Source organism: Anomaloglossus baeobatrachus, chromosome 2 (genome assembly GCF_048569485.1).
Source record: "Anomaloglossus baeobatrachus isolate aAnoBae1 chromosome 2, aAnoBae1.hap1, whole genome shotgun sequence".
Taxonomy (NCBI): domain Eukaryota; kingdom Metazoa; phylum Chordata; class Amphibia; order Anura; family Aromobatidae; genus Anomaloglossus; species Anomaloglossus baeobatrachus.
This window is the reverse complement of record NC_134354.1, coordinates 258,067,211-258,086,668: the sequence shown is the minus strand read 5'-3', so window position 1 is coordinate 258,086,668 and position 19,458 is coordinate 258,067,211. Positions and strand designations below refer to the sequence as shown.

Here is a 19,458-nt window from a genome sequence, read left to right as displayed (position 1 = left end):
AGTGCTGTATATCCCCCAGAGCTGTATGTCCCCTGATCCCAGTGCTGTATAACCCCCCAGACCTGTATGCCGCCCTTTGACAGTGCTGTATACCCCCCAGAGCTGTAGGTCCCCCTTCATCAGTACTGTATTCCTCCGTGAGCTGTATGTTCCTCCACCAGAGATGTATGTTTCTCCACCACAGAGCTGTATGCCCCCCATTGCTGTATGCCCCTTCAAGAGTGTATGCTGCCCTGCACAGTAATGTGTTTGTCCCCAGTCCCTCCTGTGATCTTTATACAGCAATGTCAGTGTGCACAGTGCGCAGCCATGTCTATTAGCGATGGCCACTAATCAGCATGGCACAGCCACATGCCCAGTAGGAGCTGGATGGAGCTGGATCTTTAAATATCTATATATACACGTATGCCTGTATGTGTATGTATCTGTGAATGTGCATGGGGTCCACTGAGATTCTTTCGTCCAGGGCCCATAAAAACCTGGAGCCGGCCCTATCTAGGGAACTAGTCTGATTACTGTATTTGGAGTCGGGAATGTATTTTTTCCCCTAATGTGGCACTTATAATCCGTCGCATGTTTTTTTTGCCTTCCTCTGGATCAACATATTAGGTTAGGTCATGGTTTGAATTCAAGGGACTTAAGTCTACCTTCAACCTTAAACACTATGAAACTATGAAACACTATGAAACTATCATTCCTAGCAATAGAAGCTCTATTCTATACACAGCATAGCTATACTGGCAGCTAAGAGAGAGACTACACATTGTGAGATCGACCATGACCCTTGGAACTACAGGATGGAATTGATCTTAACTGATGGATAAATAGAGCCTAAAGAGTTGTCCATTGGATGGATGAAATGTGCAAAAACGGTTATAATTAAAGATGGTTTGAATTGACAAAAATAATTAAATATATGTGTATGTTATGACCACACATAACCCTTTAAAGGGAATTTATAGACCGTTTTTTGTTTTGTAATGTGGGATCAGCATGATGAAAAGGCTTTAGACCCTTGTTCCAGTATCACTTACTAGGCTATGTGTTAACAGTTGGTGTTTATAAGATTCTATGGAGAGAGGGGGAGGGATGAGCTAGATGCAGGACATGGACTTTGTGCTACAAGTTCTCCATAAACAACAGTTATAGATCTCAATAGAACTTTATGAGCACAACTGTCAATAATTTCTCAGTAATTGCAAAATCTGTATTCACTGAAAATATATTTTAGCTGTGAATTGGTCATTTTTAGACTGAATGATCAGTCCAGGAGGAAGAAATAAATTTTAATTTTCTGTTAAAATACATTACAAAGTTCTTATTTTTACGTATACTATTGAAAAAGTAAATAAATAAAAGGACGGTAATTTGTTAAATATGCTCTAAATACTCTTAAACTTGTTCACTCTCTTGCTGTGGTCAAACTTTCTTAAAGGATTATACAACCTTTCTCACATTTTCAATGCATAAAGTTGTAAAATATGGTGACAGTCCCTCTTTAACCCCTTCACGATCGATGATGTACATGACATGTCATGACATGACATTAGCATGTTAGTACGCTCCTGTGGGCGTGCTATCATGCTAATGAATGCACAGCATCAGAGGATGATCTCACTCACCTCTCCACTGCCATCGCATCCGACGAGGAATTTCAGCTCAGTGCGCATGACCCCGGAGTTTTGGTCATGCGCACTATGAAGCTGGGTGTACGCATCCTGGCTTCAAACTGAAGTAGTGCCCATGACCCAAACTCCTCTCTGCCAAAATCCAGCGTCGGAGGCGATGGCAGCGGAGAAGTGAGTGAGATCTCCTCTGACACTGCACATTCACTAGCATGATAGCACGCCCACAGGGGCCCACAGGGATGTACTACATGCTAATGAAGCAGACTGGCCAGGGAAACTAACACCCTTGTGACTAGTCCCTGGCCTCATTAGCATATACTATAAGATCTTTAGAAATACTCTCTTTATCTATGCTAGTGTATACAGGGACGGTTAGGCAGGGATTAGCAATATACACCCAGAACTGCTCATGGTTCTGGGTGCATATTGGACCTGACAGGTTCCCATTAAGTACCAATCTAGGCATCATCCTTAAAGGGGTTTTTCAGACTTAAGACATAGATGATCTATCCCAAAGATGTCATCAATATCAGATCAGTGGGAGTCGGACAACCAAGACCACCACAAGTTATTTTCAGCTGTTTTCGTTAGCATCCATCTAAGATTGGAGAGATTCATTATGAAAGTCTCCTCCCATGATTGATGAAGGGACTGAGGATCAGGATTGCTCAGCCAGCTTGTAGTGATTATGTTATATTCTCTGCAGTTGAGTTACCACAAGGCTCACTAAACCATGGCAAAGTTGTGTATTATTGGCAGCCATGATGGTTTACCACTTTAGCATTCCTATAGGTAGAAGTCCAAGACAGATCAATGGAAAGCAAAGTTTTAGTAGTAAAATGACTGGTTTATAACATTTTACCCTACATTATGTCTTTACATGGCTTATATATAAGACATAACTAATGGCTCGGACAGCAGAAGGTTTACATGGCTCAGGTTTGTACCATTCTAATACAATTTCCTTTTCTTGCTAAAAAATGTTCCATTTTGTGGTATATACTATATATACATTGAATACAATAGATGAGTCGACATTTGCAGGCATCTTCCCCCTCGCCTTCTGTCCATGACACTTTGTTCACATTTCAATGTCCCATTTGTAAATGTCATGACTTTATCTGCTCAGCTTAGGAGGAGAAGCACAGACCGCAACATTCCATGCAAATCTCAAGGCAATCTGCAGATTCACAGCAGGCATCTACAATGCCACAGTCTGTGCTGCAGGAGTCGGCACAGTCTGGACACCCACCCATCGAGCAGCAGGAGCAGCAGAACCCGGCAGAGTCAGCAGAACAGGCCCCACAAGTCAGGACATCCAGCAGCAAGTTACATAGGGAAAAGAACTGGCAGAACAGCAGGGCCAGGGTACAGTGCACGCAGCAATCTGGGGGAGAGAAAATACAATTCAATTTTATTTACATGGTAAAATAAATGAGTATTTTGTAAGCTTATATAGTTAGGTTGAAGAAAACCTAACTGTAAAGAACCCTTTACTATTTAGTTGGTAGAATTACCTTTCCTCCACATGTAATGAATGTCCTCTTTAAGGTCTTTGGTAGGAAGGAATAAGGGCCGCTTTACACGCTACGACATCGCTAGAAATTGCTAGCGATGTCGAGCGCGATAGCACCCGCTCCCGTCGTACGGCCGATATGTGGTGATCGCTGCCGTAGAGAACATTATCGCTATGGCAGCGTCACACACATATACCTGTTCAGCGACGTACAATCCCTCCTTCAAGGGGGAGGTGCGTTCGGCGTCACCGCGACGTCACAGCAACGTCACTAAGCGGCCGCCTAATAGAAGAGGAGGGGAGGAGATGAGTGGAACGAACATCCCGCCAACCTCCTTCCTTCCTCATTGCTGGTGGGACGCAGGTAAGGAGAGGTTCCTCGTTCCTGTGGTGTCACACGTAGCGATGTGTGATGCCGCAAGAACGACATCGTTACTGCAGCAGCAACGATAATTGAGATTAGGGGGGATGTCACCAATTAGCGATTTTGAATGTTTTTGCAACGATTCAAAATCGCTAATAGGTGTCACACACAACGACATCGCTAACGCGGCCGGATGTGCATCACAAAATCCGTGACCCCAATGACATCGCTTTAGCAATGTCGTAGCATGTAAAGCCACCTTAAGTCTTGTGCTTTGTATTGACCACACACGTATTTATACATATAAGGCCTGTTTCACACGTCAGTGATTCTGGTACGTTTGTGCTTTTTTTTCTACGTACCAGAATCACTGACATACGCAGACCCATTATAATCAATGGGTCTGCTCACACATCAGTGATTTTTCACTGACCTTGTCTCCATGCGGCGTACCCGCGTGTCCGTGATTGCCGCACGGAGACATGTCCATTTTTTTCTGGCATCACTGATGTCCCACGGACCATGCAGTAGTGTGATCCGTGAAACATGTGCCAGAAAAAAACGTGCATATAAAATAAAAATCATTTTTACTCACCCGGCTTCAGCGGCGCTCTGTGCAGCCTGTTCTGTTCTGCCTGCTGCTTCTGAGCCGGCTCATTACTGTCGTGCATATTCATGAATGCACAACACAGCCGACACGGAAGCAGCTGCTGCGGGGGTCAGCGCCGGCCGGATGCTGCACCGCGGGAGCGTTCAGCACCATGGCGCGCGTGAGCGGGCACAGGTGAGTTGATCTCTATGTGCAATCACGGAGAACGGAGCCCGGATTGTGTTAGGGCCAGATGGACGGGCAGACCCAGGAGGTGGATCCACTGGGCCGAACACCTTCCTGAAGGCAAGGAGTCCGGTAGCCGGAGCACTACAGGTAGCAGGACAGTCCGTGCAACAGAGTAGAATGGAGAAGTCCCTGGGACCACGGAGTCACTGATGGTAGTCCGGGTGACGGAGCTCAGGTTCGGAGGCCGAGGTGTTGTCAGGCAGAGTCCGGAACCGATGGAGCGAGAGGACGGGTCACCACAGGGATCAGAGATGGAACGGACTGACGGGATGGCAGATAGTCAGCGTTCGGGGTTCGGGAGTCGGCAGGACCGGATGGCGAGGTAGGAGCAGCTCTAGAAGAGAGATAGGTGAGTATATCACAGAGACACAAGGAGACCTGACTCCTAGCTTAGGAAACACGAAGAACAGGCCCCGCCCACTTGGACACTAAACCCCTTTATACCCTGTACCTGTGTGTTCAATTTCCTGTCAGTGGACGCTGGCCCTTTAAGAGAGGGTCAATGACCGCGCGCGCGCCCTAATGTGCATGCGCGAGGCCCGGGTGCCAGAAGCCAGGGCAGGGAGCGGTGAGCAGGAAGCAGGAGAGCCGGGCTGGGGCTGAGTAGCCGACGGGCGCCGGGAGCGGGGACCAGGACGCCTGGGGACCGCAGGCAATGGAGGCTGGAGACCGGGGAGCGGCGGACGCTGGACAGAGGAGCCGGGGAGTGACGCAGGGAAGCCGGGGAGCGTGGCAGGTGAGCCGGGGAGCAGAGCAACCCGGGGAGCGTGACAGTACCCCCCCCACGCCCCCCTCCCCGCAACCGGGACGAAGACACGGATCAGAGGAGTACCCACATTCTCCCGGGGTTCCCAGGACCTATCCTCAGGACCATACCCTGCCCAGTCCACCAGGAAGAACTGTCGGCCCCGTACGGTTTTCATGGCCACGATATCCCTTACCGCATAGATGTCATCATCGGCAATAGGAGGCGGAGCCGGACTGGCAGCAGCGGAGAAGGGACCGAGGACAACCGGCTTGAGCAGGGAGACGTGGAAGGAGTTGGGTATCCTCATCGTGGCCGGGAGCTGCAGCTTGTAGGAGACCTCATTGATCTTGCTGAGGACTTTAAACGGCCCGATGTAGCGAGGACCCAGCTTGTAGGATGGTAGTTTCAATCGGACGTACTTGGAAGCAAGCCAGACGAGATCTCCTGGAGAGAAACACGGAGGATCCAGACGCCTCTTGTCTGCGTGTCTCTTCATCCGTAGGGAAGCACGTCCAAGGGACGCCTTGACAGAGTCCCAAATTGTTGCAAAGTCACGGGCTACAGCACCAGCAGCAGGAACATCCGAGGAAGAGGATACAGGTAATGGGACGGAAGGCTGAAGTCCGTAAACGACATGGAAGGGAGAGCTGGAGGAGGACTCACTGACATGGTGGTTATGGGAGAATTCAGCCCAAGGAAGAAGCGTGGACCAGTCGTCATGATGGGCGTTGACGTAGTGGCGTAAGAAGGAGGTCAAGATCTGATTGACCCGTTCCACTTGGCCATTCGACTGAGGATGGTAGGCTGAAGAGAAGTCCAGAGTCACTCCCAGACGTTTGCAGAGAGCCCTCCAGAAGCGGGAGGTGAACTGAGTTCCTCTGTCGGACACAATGTGTGATGGAAAGCCATGCAAGCGGAAGATGTGTTGTATATAGGCGTCAGCGAGTTCCTGGGCAGAGGGCAGTCCAGCCATAGGGACGAAATGAGCCATTTTGGAGAACCGATCCACCACGACCCATATGACTGTGTGTCCGGAGGACAGTGGCAAGTCCGTAATAAAGTCCATCGCAATGTGTTGCCACGGAACTAAGGGTATAGGCAGAGGCAGAAGACGGCCATATGGCAGATGTTTGGGCGTCTTGTACCTGGCACAAGAGGAGCAGGCTGAGACAAAAGAAGCGACATCCGTGCGAAGGGATGGCCACCAGTAATGACGTACAATCGTACTCCATGTTCTCTTCTGACCAGCATGACCGGCTGTTTTCGAGGCATGGCCCCAGTGCAACACTTTTTGTCTGTCAGTCTCAGAGACATAGGTCTTCCCGGACGGTATCTGGGCCAGGGTGACAGGAGCCACTGGAATGATTTTACTAGGGCAGATGATGGGCTGGGATGTGTCCTCCTCCTGCTCCATGGGCATGAATGACCTGGACAAGGCATCTGCGCGTACATTCTTGTCCGCGGGTCGGAAATGGAGCTGGAAATCGAACCTGGCAAAGAACAAGGACCACCTGGCTTGCCGTGGGTTCAGTCGCTGAGCAGACCGCAGGTATTCCAGGTTCTTGTGGTCCGTGTAAATGATAACGGGGTACACTGCTCCTTCCAGAAGGTAGCGCCATTCCTCCAGAGCCAGTTTGACTGCCAATAGCTCTCGGTCACCGATGGTGTAGTTGCTTTCAGGCGCTGAGAAGCTCTTGGAGAAGAAACCGCAAGTAACCATCTTCCCGGAGGAGGACTTCTGCATGAGCACTGCTCCGGCTCCCGAGGAGGAGGCATCCACCTCCAAGGTGAACTGTCGGTTTAACTCCGGACGGTGGAGCACAGGGGAGGAAGCAAGCGCCCGCTTCAGGGAGCCAAACGCGGCGTCGGCCGCAGGTGACCAGTCTTTTGGATTAGCCCCCTTCTTGGTCAAGGCGGAGAGAGGTGCAGTCAGAGCAGAGAAGTGAGGGATGAACTGACGGTAATAGTTTGCGAATCCCAGAAAGCGTTGGATTGCCTTCAGTCCAGAAGGAGGAGGCCAGTTGAGAATGGCAGAGACCTTCTCCGGATCCATCTGCAGGCCGGTATCGGAGATTACGTAACCCAGGAAGGGAAGAGAAGACTGCTCGAAGACACACTTCTCGTACTTGGCGTACAGACGATTCTCCCTCAGTCATTGTAGTACCAGCTGCACGTTCTCTCTGTGGGTCTGGAGGTCCGGAGAAAAGACCAGGATGTCATCAAGATACACCACCACACAGACGTAGAGAAGGTCTCGGAACACGTCGTTCACCAATTCTTGAAAGACTGCTGGTGCGTTACACAGGCCGAAGGGCATCACACAGTATTCATAGTGCCCATCGCGAGTATTGAACGCGGTCTTCCATTCGTCCCCTGAGCGGATGCGGACCAGGTTGTAGGCACCCCAAAGATCCAACTTGGTGAACACACAAGCTCCTCTAAGCCGATCAAACAATTCGGGGATGAGCGGCAGGGGGTACTTATTTTTCACGGTCATTTGGTTCAATCCCCGGTAGTCTATGCATGGGCGTAGGTCACCCTCTTTCTTCTTGACGAAGAAGAAGCCTGCTCCAGCAGGAGAGGAGGATCTCTGAATGAATCCCCTTGCCAGGTTCTCTGTGATGTAGGTAGACATGGCCCTTGTTTCGGCAGGAGACAGCGGATATATCCGTCCTCGAGGTGGTGTAGTCCCCGGGAGCAGGTCGATGGCACAATCGTAAGGACGATGTGGCGGAAGTACCTCTGATTCCTTTTTGTCAAAGACGTCCGCGAAGGACCAATAGGCCGAGGGCAGTCCCGGTAGGGATTCTGGAACCGGAGGTCGTCGGATGGGTTGTATGGTCTTCAGACAGTTCTCGTGGCAAGAGGAGCCCCATCAGGTGATTTCACCAGTGCCCCAGCTGACTGACGGTTCGTGTGTCCGTAGCCAGGGGAGTCCCAGCAGGATTTGATGGGACATGTGTGGGAGGACATAGAGAGCGATGTTCTCGGTGTGCAGGGCACCGTTACGCAGTTCCACCGGCTTGGTGATCCACGAGATGGTGTCAGAGAGGGGTCTCCCATCCACAGAGGCAATCACGAGGGGTTTGTCGAGTGGAGTAACAGGCACCTGGTACTTGTCCACCGTGGCCTGCTGGATGAAATTGCCTGCTGCCCCGGAATCGAGGTACGCCTCAGCCGTGAACCGCGTCTCTCCCGTTGTCACTTGAACAGTCCACGTAACCGGGTCTGAGAGAGTCCCAGCACCTAGGGTGGCCTCTCCTACCAACCCTAGGCTTTGGAGTTTCCCGGCCTCTCTGGACAGGAGCGTAGAAGGTGTGTGCCCTCTCCGCAGTAGAAGCAGAGGCCCTTGGCGTGCCGTTCTGCTCGGCGTTGTTCAGACTGCCTCAAACGGTCGATCTGCATGGGCTCGTGGACGGAGACACCAGATGCCGTTGACTGAAGAACGGCGGGCTTCTGCGGAGGAGAGGAATGCCGTATCGGACGTCTCTCACGGGACACTTCCTTGGATCGTTCCTGAAAGCGAATGTCCACTCGAGTTGCTAGGGCAATCAGGGCATCCAGGGTGGACGGCACGTCACGACCAGCCAGCTCATCTTTGATACGACCTGAGAGGCCTTCCCAGAAGGCGGCGGTTAGAGCCTCATTGTTCCACCCGAGTTTCGAAGCCAAGGTGCGAAAACGGATGGCATATTGACCCACCGTCAGAGTCCCCTGACGTAACCGGAGGAGAGATGAGGCAGACGCGGCGGCGCATCCGGGCTCGTCAAAGGTGCCACGAAATGCCTGCAGAAACTCCTGGATGTTAGTGGTCACAGGGTCCTCCTTCTCCCACAAGGGGTTCATTCACGCCAGTGCCTCACCCTCTAGATGGGACATCATGAACGCGACCTTGGCTTGGTCGGAGGCAAACAAATGCGGCAGCTGCTTGAAATGGAGGGAGCATTGGTTTATGAATCCCCTGCAGGTCTTGGGATCTCCGGCGTACCGGGGTGGTGAGGCCAAACGAAGCCTGGAAGCATCCGAGGAGGCTGCCACGGGAGCTGGGGCCGTGGATTGTCCAGTGGAAGCTCGAGATGCCGAAGATGTAACCGACGCTTGTAGCGTGTTCAGGCGGGCGTCCACAGAAGACATAAAGTTCAGCATGCGGGTCTGGGTCTCACGCTGGCGTTGGAGTTCCTCCTGCAAGGCCGCTAGTGCTTCGGCGGGATCCATGGCCTGTTCTTACTGTTAGGGCCAGATGGACGGGCAGACCCAGGAGGTGGATCCACTGGGCCGAACACCTTCCTGAAGGCAAGGAGTCCGGTAGCCAGAGCACTACAGGTAGCAGGACAGTCCGTGCAACAGAGTAGAATGGAGAAGTCCCTGGGACCACGGAGTCACTGATGGTAGTCCGGGTGACGGAGCTTAGGTTCGGAGGCCGAGGTGTTGTCAGGCAGAGTCCGGAACCGATGGAGCGAGAGGACGGGTCACCACAGGGATCAGAGATGGAACGGACTGACGGGATGGCAGATAGTCAGCGTTCGGGGTTCGGGAGTCGGCAGGACCGGATGGCGAGGCAGGAGCAGCTCTAGAAGAGAGATAGGTGAGTATATCACAGAGACACAAGGAGACCTGACTCCTAGCTTAGGAAACACGAAGAACAGGCCCCGCCCACTTGGACACTAAACCCCTTTATACCCTGTACCTGTGTGTTCAATTTCCTGTCAGTGGACGCTGGCCCTTTAAGAGAGGGTCAATGACCGCGCGCGCGCCCTAATGCGCATGCGCGAGGCCCGGGTGCCAGAAGCCAGGGCAGGGAGCGGTGAGCAGGAAGCAAGAGAGCCGGGCTGGGGCTGAGTAGCCGACGGGCGCCGGGAGCGGGGACCAGGACGCCTGGGGACCGCAGGCAATGGAGGCTGGAGACCGGGGAGCGGCGGACGCCGGACAGAGGAGCCGGGGAGCGACGCAGGGAAGCCGGGGAGCGTGGCAGGTGAGCCGGGGAGCAGAGCAGGGGACCCGGGGAGCGTGACAGATTGCACTTAGACAACCCACGTGTGCCGTGATTCACGGCACACGGAGGGACTTGTGCTATTTTTACACGTCAGTGAAGAACGTCTGTGTTTTGCACTGATGTGTGAAACAGGCCTAAAAGAGATCATGCAACTTTTCAAACCTCTCATATGAGAGGCCTTCAATTGTAATAATCTAGTTGACTGCCTTTGAACTGACTTTAACTTCCGAATATCCTTTTTAAAATGTGGAGCCAAAAACTGGATCCTATATTCCAGATGTGGTCTTACAAGTGATTTATAGAGGGGTAACAATACGTTGGGATCATGGGATCTAATCTCTCTTTTTATACAACCTAAAATCTTTTGCCTGGCATTGAGTGCTGCTGCTCAGATTACATGTAACCAGAATAGCCAATTCTGTTTGTTCTGTAGTCCATACAATATTTCCATTTAAGGGGCACATTTCTATGGAAGCCTGAATTGAATGATCAGGAGGTGTGTCCTGATATTTAGTCCATATGGTGTGTGTTTAAATGAAACCTGTCAAGTCCCATAACATTACTGACCTGCAGATATAGGGTTATATAGTGCTAATTAATAGCACTATGAAGCCGCCTGGGCCGCAGTACTGTTAGGCTATGTGCACATGCTGTGTTTTATTGATGCTGCGTTTGTGTGCGTTTTTGGCTGCTAAAAACGCACCCGCGGCAAAAAAACGCGGCAAAAAACGCATGCGTTTTTACCGCATTTTAGTGCGTTTTTGGCTGCATTTTGCTGTGTTCTTGATCTCTGCGTTTTTCCAATGCATTGCATGGGGGGAAAACGCAGAAAAACGCAGGAAAGAATTGACATGTCCATTTTTTTTAAGCTCAAAAACGCAGCTTAAAAAAAAAGTTGTGTGCAGACAGCAAAAATGAAAACTCATAGACTTTGCTGGGGAAACAAAGTCATGCAGTTTTGAGGCCAAAAACGCACAGCGAAAAACGCACTTTGTGCACATAGCCTTAGAGTGACAGCAGGGGAAAAAATTACCCTTATTTCCTTCTGGGAGCCACCAACTTTCAGTCATGCATTAAGTGTGGTCACCGCTCACAGCTCTGCGAACAGTGACAGTGCCCGCCTTGGTACTGATTGACAGCCATCTCAGCAGTGCATTACTTGCTAGAGTGTGCTTACAGCCACTGCTCTCAATGCTGTGAGTGGTGACTGTAATTGTTCCAGACATGCCTTTATGTGTAACAGCCGGTGGCTTCCTGGAAGAAGAAAGTATATTTCCTCCCAGGTGACGCACTTTTAGTAACTTCCTAATGCTTTGTTTGTGTTTCGTGTAGTTTTAGCAGTTAGCTCCTGTTCACACTTGCTATATTTGGAGATGCAGTTTTTTTGTTTTTACCTTCAAAATGCTATTAACCTTCAGATTAACCCTATATCTGTAGGTTAATAGCGTTATCGGACCTGACAGATTCTCTTTAAAGGCTAAAAAGCAATGGAAACAACTTGCAAAACTAACTATAAATAGAAAATACTGTATTACAACTAATGTGTACGTGAGTTTAACCCTTAAAAAAGCTAAGATAAAACAACACAAGTTTGAGTATTAAAGTAACTATATTAAGCCTTTTGCAAAGAAAAAAAATCACAGAAAAGTGTTTGTAACATAAAATGCCACGCAAACACAAAGTGATACATAAAACCTCAGCAGACGTACAAGTTTAAAACGTTGTTGACTTACTTACGGTATGTCTAGTCTGCTCGCAAAAAGCCTCGTCCACAAATATGCATAAACATGAATAGCGAAATCATGCCAAAGCCATAGATCTGCTCTTTCAAACCCTATAATAGTTGAGGTGGAAACTGTATAATGTAGCTTTTATAGGTTTAGTTTTATAGCAGTCGTCCAAACTAATGATACTGATGACCTTCCATACGATGGGTCATCAAAATCAGATCGTTGGGGGTCCGGACCCTTAACCTATCAGCAGAGGCTGGATCTAAGTGGTAAAAGGAGCTCTGTTCACTTTGTAGTGTATGCTGCCAAGAGCTGCTGCATAGCTCCTCAGGGGTGGACAGTTTATCTAAAGATATCATTCATATGTCACCAAAAGATATGCCATCCCCTTTAACATGATATAAGGGTTTCTAAAGTCACTAATTTTTGTTGGGAGGGAATTGATAAAATATTAAGTGTTGATTATTACAAATATAAGATGTAAAAATGTTTTATGCAAATGTGCTTTATTGTGAATAAACTACATATATAGGAGGCTAGTTGTATAAAAATGGAATATACCCTCTTGAGCGCCAGGAGGAAGATATGGAGGTTCACTACCATCATTACTCGTTAGGCTGGTCTGTTTCTGTAGCGATGGCTGGGAAGACGCCTTTTTCTTAGAACTGGTCTTGGGAATGTGAGTAAAAGCAGCTTCTGGGTAATGATTACATTGGGTCCCATTGTTAATGTGATGATCTTGGGTCACAGGAGAAGACACAAAAGATTGACCTGCCAGAAAAAGGCAAACTGGTGTTCAAATGCTGTATATCATCATGTACATTTACTAATATTTATCAATCCAACTATTTATCTATAGTCTTTGTGAACAAATCAGACACAATACAGCCAAATATACATGCACACCTCAGTATCACCAGTGGCATAACGTGAAGCTCATGGGCCCCAGTACAAAGGCTCCAATGGGATCCACAATTGATGCAAGTCTTTATACCATTGGTCTTTTCATATGGGGCAAAGGAACTTTTGGGGCACCCCTAGGCTCCAGGGCCCAGGTGTGATTGCAACCCCTAAACCTATTCTAATGACGCCCTTGAGCATCACTCCTTACATGAGCTTGTTGGAAAGCCAAAAACCATGGGCATTCAATTTAAACAATACGAAGAATTACAAAGTTGGAAGCTTACAGTTGAAGAGAACCTGTCATTAGATTCATGCTACTGAAATGACGGGTAGCAGGAATCAGAGCCCAGCTGCATGATTGTGGAGTGTCAGAGAAAAAAAACTTTAAGAAGCCAATGAGGATACATAACCAGAGACTTATCAAGTCCAGTGTACTATAGAGAATAAAAAGTAGAGGATACTGGACAGCGCCTTTCTACTGAACCCAAGAAATACAAACCAGTGGTGCTTCTTTTCCTTGCTATATAATTAATCAAGGTGTTCAGTAAAAAAAACCAAAACATTTTGGGGGCGGCATGAGTTAACAACATCAAGTGAGTGCAGTGGCTGTGCTCACTTCCTGTTGATTGTTCAGTTGGTCAGAAGTCAAGGACAAGGAAGCCAGCACTGTTTGGATGCGGGGCTCGCATAGCATCGCAACCCCATGTGATCCTCAGCACTGCGAGCTGTGGCACCGCTGGAATGGCGCTGTTACAGGAGCTGTAGGCTGTAGGTATAGGCTTTCTTTATTTTACTTGGAGGAAACGTAGAATTTAATAGGGGTTGTCCTAGTAGTGGACAACCACTTTCATTTTAATATGCATTATTATAGGTAGGAATCTTTAGACACCAACAAAACTCAGATTTGTCCCTCAAGCTTCCAAATGAAAATAAAAGGTGATGTGTTCACTCCATCGATCACTTCATTCATACCAAACCCTAGTGACAAAGTGTTTTACCCCGCTCCTGACAATACTTGTAAGCACATATGGAGATCTTAGACATATTACATGTAGTTTTTGAACAGAAAAAATATTTCATGCCGCTCCTAGTGCACAGTTTGAAACTAGAAGAACAGAGAAGGCAATTTGTATGTCCCCAACGCTTGTGCACTTGCTGAATTGGTTCTGAGTTTGCATGATGTGTTGCTTTGACGATGAGAGGTTCTTACTCCTGTAAACTTCCACTTCAATAACATTTGCAGATGACCAGAGTAGAAGATCAAAAATTCCATAAATTATCTTGTGACTGTGCCACATCTGAGGTCATTAGGTTGAGAACAGAGTATGTCTTTGTACGTTTATTCCCATAGAATATCATTATTTGATCTTCATTCAAAAAATGTATTAAAATAAAAGTGTACTTGCCTGCTCTTCCAAAATGTCTGAGGGCTGCATAAAAAAGGGACTGTAGACGTGCTAAAGTCATTTATTTTCGTATGGAGGAAATTAATGAACAACATTTTAAGCGTTGCTTATTAAAAGTTAGATTTTTTAGGATTTTTTAAAAATGATATATTTGAATTTGCTACTTTGTATAAAGTATAGTTGGTATATAGAGACTGAACATACCCTCTTCAGCACTAGGGGGAAGGTACGGAGACTCGCTTCCTTCATGATTTGTTTGACTTGTCTGTTTCTCTAGCGTTGGCTGGGAAGACACCTTTTTCTTAGAACTAGTTTTGGAGCAGTGAGTAAAAACAGGATCTGTGTAAGGATTACACTGTAAACCATTGGTGAAACGCGGAGCTTGGGTCACCGGAGGAGGCAGAGAAGATTGACCTGGGAAGGAAAGACAAACTACTTCACTGCAAGTTCAAATATATAAGTTACATTGACTAATATCTAACTATCTACTGTAACTTTTTATAGTTTTCTAAAAGAAAAATGAAGCACACAACATGGCAAAAAGTGAACACCTAACCATCACACTAATATAGGATTTTTTTTACACAGCTAAGAAACCACATGACTGATCTCAATCCTGATGAAGAAGTGAGTGCACTTCGAAACGCATAGAGAATGAATCCGCATCATCTATTCTACTTCAAGTGGTTTCTGGAAATTTCTATCTGTTGAAACGCCATCAGCACAGCATATCCACTTCTCCACAGCCATTCATTTCTAAGTTTCATCTATCAACCTGTGGAGCAGCAGAAGGTGGACCCTTATTTGTGAGCCAAACCAAGTGTTGTGCTTTCTCACAACCCACCAGGTCAGCAATTTCCACATATTTAGATTGCGCGCTATTTTGTGCTCCTATGCCCTTTTAGTTTCTATTCAGATGGTTCTATCACTCACTTTTCGACCTTTTACTATTTCAATACGTTTGCACTCTGTTATTATATTTTTCCCAATATGCAGTGCAATGAAATGAATAAAATGGAAAGAAAAATAATACTATAAAAACTAAAAACAAGCATGCATGTTACACAGCATTTACACATCTTATTAATCACAAATGCACTTTGGACAAATGTCTTGCAAAGAAAAGAAAGAGAAAATGTCAGGCAACATAAATTAATAAATATACAGTTGCATGTTAAAGTTTTGCCACCCCTGGTCAAAATTACTGTTATTGTGAATAGTTGTTTAGAGAGTTGAAGATGAAATGATCTCTAAAAGGCATAAAGTTAAAGAGGACATATTTCCTTTCTATTTTAGGCCCAAAAAATATTTTCATCTTTTACATTTGAAAAATTACAACAATAATAAAAATAGAGGTTGATGCAAAAGTTTGTACACCCACGGAGATGTGTGTGCTCAGATACATTTGACCAAGGTTTCAGACCTTAATTAGCCTGTTAGGGATATGGCTTGTTGTTCACTATCATTGTTAGGTAAAGGCAGGTGATGCAAATTTCAGTGCTTTATAAAAACTCAGCCTCCTCTAACTCTGTCATAAAACAGCAGCCATGTGTTCTTCTAAGCAGCTGCCTAGCACTCTGAAAATGGTGAAGGCCCACAAAGCAGGAAGAGTCTATAAGAAGATATCAAAGCATTTTAAAGTTGCTCTTTCCTCAGTTTGAAATGTAATTAAGCAATTACAGTTAACAGGAACAGCGAAGGTCAAGATAAGGTCTGGGAGACTAAGAAAAAATTCTGTGAGAGCTGCTTGTAGGTTTGGTAGAGAGACAAATCAGAACCCCTGCTTGACTGCAAAAGACCATCAGGAAGATTTAGTAGACCCTGGAGTTGTCGTACATTGTTCAACTGTTCATAGACACCTGCACAAATATGGCCTTCATGGAGAGAAGTGTCAGAAGAAAACCTCTCCTGCATCCTCACCATAAAATTCAGAGTCAGAAGTATACAAAAAAATATCTAAACAAACCTGATGCATTTTAGAAAAAAGTCCTTTGAACTGAAAAGTTTCAAACATAACTCTTTGGCCACAATGATAAAAGGTACTTGTGGAGAAAAAAGGGCACAGAATTTCAGGAAAAGAACTGGTCGCCAATCATTAATCATGGAGGTGGTTCAGTCATGCTTTGGGGCTGTGTTGCAGCCAATGGTACGGGGAACATTTCATGGGTACATAGAACAATATAGAACAATAGATTTTATGAAATTTCAATAAATTCTTGACGCAAACATAACACCATCTATAAAAAAAGCTGAATTTGAAAAGAGGATGGCTTCTACAAATGGATAATGATCCTAAGCACACAACAAAATCGACAATAGACTACCTCAAAAGGCGCACGGTGAAGATTTTGCAATGGCCTTCACAGTCCCCTGATCTGAACATCATTGAAAATCTGTGGTTAGACCTAAAATGAGCAGTGAATGCAAGACAACCCAGGTATCTCACAGAACTGGAAGACGTTTCCAAGGAAAGATGGATGAAAATCCCATAAAAAAAGAATTGAAAGATTCTTGTCAGGCATAAAAAGCATTTACAAGCTGTGATAGTTGCAAAAGGGGGTGCTACTAGCCATGCTGGGAACTCAAATGTTTGCATCTGCCCAATTTTCTTTTTGTTACGTTTAAAATGTAAAAGATGAAAATACTTTTTTTTGCCTAAAATAAAATTGAAATGTGTCATTTTTAACTATGTCTTTTTAGAGATCTGTTCACCTTTAACTTGTTTTTGACCAGTGGTGCCCAAATTAGATGCGTGTGTGTGTGTGTGTGTGTGTGTGTGTGTGTGTATGAAAATTCAACCTAATCGGAAACTATCAGCAGGTTTTTGCTACCTCATCTGAGAGCAGCATGATATAGGCAAAGAGACCCTGGATCCAGTGGTGTATCAATTAGTTTACTGGGTGCAGTGGTTCTGACACAGAGTTTTGATATATAGCATAAATCTGCTCACACCAGACTCTCTATATACAAGTGCATCTCAATAAATTAGAATATCTTCAAAAAGTACATTTATTTCAGTAATTCAAAACAAAAAGGGAAACACATATATTATAAAGTCATTACAAACCGAGTAATCTATTTCAAGTGTTTATTTCTGTTAATGTTGATGATTATGTTTTACAGCCAATGAAAACTCAAAAGTTATTATCTTCGAAAATTAGAATAATTACCACCAAACACCTGCAAAGGCTTCCTAAGCGTTTAAAATGGCCCCCTAGATTGGTTCAGTAGGCTACACAATCATGGGGAAGACTGCTGACTTGACACATGTCCAGAAGTCAGTCAATGACACACTCCACAAGGAGGGTAAGCCACAAAAGGTCATTGCTAAAGAAGCTGGGTGTTCACAGAGTTTTGTATCCAAGCATATTAATGGAAAGTTGAGTGGAAGGAAAACGTCTAGTAGAAAAAGATGTACAAGCAACCGGGATAACTGCAGCCTTGATAGAATTGTTAAGAAAAGGCCATTCAAAAATTTGGGGGAGATTCACAAGGAGTGGACTGCTGCTGGAGTCAGTGCTTCCAGACCACCACACACAGACGTATCCAGGACATTGGTTACAACTATCGCTTTCCTTGTGTCAAGCCACTCATGATCAATAGACAACACCAGAAGCATCTTACCTGGGCCAAGGAGAAAAAGAACTGGACTGTTGCTCAGTGGTCCAAGGTGTATTCAGATGAAAGTAAATTTTGCATTACATTTGGAAATTGAGGTCTCAGAGTCTGGAGGAAGAGTGGAGAGGCCACAATCCAAGCTGCCTGAGGTCTAGTGTACCGCCCCGCGCTCGGCTGCAGCCGAGCCACTCGGATCCGGGGTCGTTGGTGGGTGGCTCGTGCGCCTCCGGACCCGGGGTCACTCCGCTCTGAAAGGGGATGCTGGCACTTTTGGTGGGGGGTTAGGTAGGTGCACGGCCAGAGCCACGCTTGAGTTCGTGACGCCACCCACGGGTTGTGGTGAAGTTGGACACCACCGCTGCGATTACTGGGCACCTGGGGGAGATGGTGGTGCAGCAAGATGTTAACCCCTCTGTGGGCGGGGATGATAGCCCCGGGACCCGTTGGGGATAGATGCGCGGTGCAGAGCGGTGCACTGTTGTACTCACTGTTATTGACACACACAAGTCTCTGGTAAACCAAGTTGATGGTGGTCGGTGCCCGCAGCCGGCTGCGTCTGGTCCCCCACCCGGTTTGATGGTCTTGGCCTTTCTCCTGCACCGCGTTGTGTATCTGTGGACTGCCTGCGCTTCAACGACGGGAGTCCGCTCCCCGGTGTTGTGAATGTCGGGAGAGCCCTTTTGCCCGCAGACGCTGGCCCGTGGGATCTCTCTGCCTGTGCGGTGGCTTTCTATCCCCCTCGGTGGGCTGTTGTCTTCAGTCGGGACTTGGGTGGGAAAGGACCTATAGTCCAGACCGCAATCAGTTAATTATCTCAGTAGTAGTAAGAAGGATTTGCGGGGCACTACTTTCACTGAGGACTGTCCACATTAAACAATCAGCAGCTAGTTGTGAAAAGCACACACAGTGCTATTGATCTCTGCTGCGACCAGAGGAGACTTCCAGGTCGGACTATACTGAATACAGCTGCGGGGTGCTTGTTCCAAAAGCATCAGAGCATAGAACATTAAGCAAAGGAAGAAAAAAGGAACGGCACTCACCGGTAATTGCTGTGAAGTGTTCAGATTTATTTCATGGTCAGAGGATACATGCTTCGGCGTTACAGGGAGGGAATGAGGATTGTTAGCACAAAAAGACTACGGCCGTTTCGCCCCTGTAGGTGGGGCTTCAACAGGTCTTTCAAGACCTGTTGAAGCCCCACCTACAGGGGCGAAACGGCCGTAGTCTTTTTGTGCTAACAATCCTCATTCCCTCCCTGTAACGCCGAAGCATGTATCCTCTGACCATGAAATAAATCTGAACACTTCACAGCAATTACCGGTGAGTGCCGTTCCTTTTTTCTTCCTTTGCTTAAAGTTAATTATCTCAGTCCAGTGGATTCTGGACCTCGTTTCAGGGTCTGAGTACCCCCCTGTGTGCTCCGGTTTCCGAGTCGGTTCCCTGGGTCGGTACCAGCGGGCCACTACCCTGTCCCGGTCCACCACGATTCCACCCAGCCATCTTCCCGGCTCCTGCAGGCTAAGGCCACAGTATGCCTCCTAGCCAAGGTACCAGGGCTCCGACCCCGGTACCTGTCAGCTCCACTCACTACTCCACACTCCAACTCCACTGATATGCTCCGACTAAAAACAACTGACTTCTCTTTCCTGCCTCAGGCTCTCTGAACTCCTCGGTGGGCGTGGCCAACTGCTGGGCTCCGCCCCCTGGTGTGTCC

General features: G+C 47.2%; 1 protein-coding gene across 1 annotated transcript in view; it reads right to left on the bottom strand.

Moving 5' to 3' along the window:
• Positions 1 to 2,496: 2,496 nt before the first annotated feature.
• Positions 2,497 to 19,458, bottom strand: part of MDFI (MyoD family inhibitor) — a 45,714-nt gene continuing 28,752 nt past the window's right edge. The window contains exons 3-5 of the mRNA XM_075333733.1: positions 14,331 to 14,540; positions 12,379 to 12,588; positions 2,497 to 3,015 (exon numbers count right to left, since the gene is read on the bottom strand). Coding sequence (XP_075189848.1) covers positions 2,759 to 3,015; positions 12,379 to 12,588; positions 14,331 to 14,540 — 677 coding nt within the window. The 3' untranslated portion in view covers positions 2,497 to 2,758. The remainder of the gene's footprint in view (positions 3,016 to 12,378; positions 12,589 to 14,330; positions 14,541 to 19,458) is intronic.